This window comes from Mizuhopecten yessoensis, unplaced genomic scaffold, assembly GCF_002113885.1.
Source record: "Mizuhopecten yessoensis strain PY_sf001 unplaced genomic scaffold, ASM211388v2 scaffold11117, whole genome shotgun sequence".
In the NCBI taxonomy this organism is placed as follows: domain Eukaryota; kingdom Metazoa; phylum Mollusca; class Bivalvia; order Pectinida; family Pectinidae; genus Mizuhopecten; species Mizuhopecten yessoensis.
Genome location: NW_018408888.1, coordinates 283,790 through 286,547, shown reverse-complemented (window position 1 = coordinate 286,547; position 2,758 = coordinate 283,790). Strand labels below are relative to the sequence as shown.

Genomic DNA, 2,758 nt, shown 5'->3' with positions numbered 1-2,758 from the left:
GATCTCGCTCACCTGTGTATCCTGCAAGCTGCTTGAGCATATCATCTGCAAGCACATCAAAAAACATCTGGAAAGGAACAGGATTCAAACATCATTTAAATACCGCTTCCGATCAGGCTATTCATGCAAGTTGAAGCTAGTTACCACCGTCTATGACCTCATGAGACAGTATGTCACCGGTGCCCAGATCGGCATAGTTATTTTTGACTTTTCGAAGGCCATCGACAACGTCCCCAACGACAAACTACTCCAAAAGTCGAACATGTATTGGTAAATAGGTCATCGAACTTGCTGAGTGATTTCCTAAAAAATCGCAGCATGAAGGTGGTGGTCGACAAAGAATCAGACCTATTCCACATGGCCTCTGGTGTCCCACAGGGAACAGTACTTGACCCGCTACTGTTATGTGTCATATCAACGACCTTTCCGGACTCGATCGAATCTGCAGTACGCTCCTTCGCCGGCGACTGGCTTATGTACCGGTGCATCCAGGATATAAACGACCACCTACAACTCCAAAAAGAACTGGCTGGCTTGGAGAGATGGGCATCAACATGGGGTATGTATTTCAACGTCAAGAAGTGCTATATCATGAACATCAACTGCAAGTCACAGCAATTCTACCAACTTGACAACCACATCCAAATTTGGTTCACACATCATCAAGACAGTAAAGAAGGCTAACTCCACTGTAGGGTTATACCGCAGATCCTAAAACACTTCCCAGCTACTTGTCAAAAAACAGCGTTCTTCGACCTAGTTCTATTCACTTTAGAACTTGTGGTCTGGGACCCCTAACTCGGCAAAGAAATCGACCGACTAGAACGCGTCTAACGCCAGGCGGCCCGATTCATCACGAGAGACTACACCTATCGGGAATCTGGGTTTGTCACTCAGATGCTCAAGGACCTGGGCATGTCCCCGTTATAAGAGAGAATGAAGCAGAACAGACAGGTGTTCTTCTATAAAGTGACCGATCAGGGGGAAACGGAACATTAAACCAAATGGTTTACAGACTGTCGCAAAGTCCATTATCGAAAACCAGGAAATCAACAGCTCTCTGAAGTACGAACTGTTACACACCTGTGTATCAAAACAATTATCCTGTCCCGGAACGATCATCAACTGGAACCAGCTTTCAGACAACGTTGTGCGTGCAAAGATACTAGAGGGTTTTAGTTAGCCCTGCAACTGCACGACTAAGTGCCACTTGCACTCTCTCTCCAGCTTGAGAAGGCCCTCCATCGTACAGATCCAGATCGCGATAACGGGGCATCTTGTCCCTACCGCCACCCACTAACAGCTGACGCAAAGGACAGTAAGCACCAAATTTAACGAATTGGGATTGTCTTGGGAAAGACCCTTTAACCGTCCTGGCTTGGACGAACATTCAACACTCCAACGCTCTCTGGCCACAGACATTGTCTAGTTAATGTAGCTAAGGTCGGGGTATTTATTGAATCTGGTACAAGGTCGTTTAAGGACACCACAAACTGTATTATTGAGTGTATTCTCTAGATGTTATTTAGTGTCTTTGCTGTATCTACACGTTAGTTATATATGTTTTATTTTTGAAAATATGCAACAGTCATAGCGCAGCGACCTTAATACAGTAACAAAGTTCAAAAAGCTTAAAAGTAAAATAAGACAAGCAAATTCGTGGAACTTACATCCCCGCCTGCAGGACATTTTATCACTTGTGGAGGGTGGAGGCATAGATCGTGAAACAAACAAATATACACATGGGTAAAGATAAAAACCACCAAAACGACGGACATACCAAAATCAGGAACGATGACCCTAGCTCAAAAACAACACAAAACGCAACACAGAACACCCAATTCCCGCAATTCCTTGTGATGACCTCCACACAGAGTGGTAAAACAACGGCCGCGTTGTCGCCACTTCTGTTGAGGAAGGGCATCCAGGGAATCGCAGGGGATGTGAAATCCGTTAAGCCATTGGGATCGGGCGATCTCCTTATAGAGGTTTATCGCCAACAACAGGCGATGAACCTACTCGGAACAACCAGTTTTGCCGGCATCGGTGTCAGTGTGAAACCACACTCATCACTTAATTGCAGCAAGGGGGTAATCAGGTGCCCAGCCTTGCGCAATGACACCGATGAAGACATACTGGCATATTTCCAGGAGGAGAGCGTCCCGGTCTCTGAGGTGAGGCGGATGGTGATCAGGAGAAACAATGATACAATCAAAACAAACACCTTCATCATCACTTTTTCAACGCCAACACTACCCCAAATACTAACAATCGGATACCAGAGGTACAACGTTTCCGTCTACATCCCAAATCCATTGCGATGCCGAAACTGTCAGAAGTACGGTCATCACGAAAAGCGATGTAGACGAAAATCGATCTGCCAGTATTGTGGCCGTGAGGGTCACACCGAGCAAAATGACTGTGACATCGCCAACCTGCGCTGTGTCAACTGTGAGGGGAAGCACGCTGCCTCTTCTCGCGACTGCCCTACCTGGAGCCAGGAGAGGGAGATATTACGGGTTAAATATACCCGAGGTGTCTCTTTCCCCGAGGCCAGGAGGATAGTCGGGAGTGCAGACATTGCTACACCCTCTTACGCACAAGTGACTCGAGGCAAGGCGCCGGTTGACAGTGTCACGGTCAAGGATGCTTCGGTTCAAGTTTCTGAAGACATACCTGCCTGGGGCTCACAAGTCCCAGACATGGCTGGTCAACAGAACTTGAAAATCCTCACGGGGGACCCATCCCGTTTCACGAC

General features: G+C 47.0%; 1 protein-coding gene across 1 annotated transcript in view; it reads left to right on the top strand.

Annotated features, from left to right (window-relative positions):
- The first annotated feature begins 1,742 nt into the window (after positions 1 to 1,742).
- The window catches only part of LOC110466120, a 3,968-nt gene continuing 2,952 nt past the window's right edge, over positions 1,743 to 2,758 (top strand). Inside the window, exon 1 of the mRNA XM_021522450.1 lies at positions 1,743 to 2,709. Within this exon, the coding sequence (XP_021378125.1) occupies positions 1,743 to 2,709 (967 nt within the window). The remainder of the gene's footprint in view (positions 2,710 to 2,758) is intronic.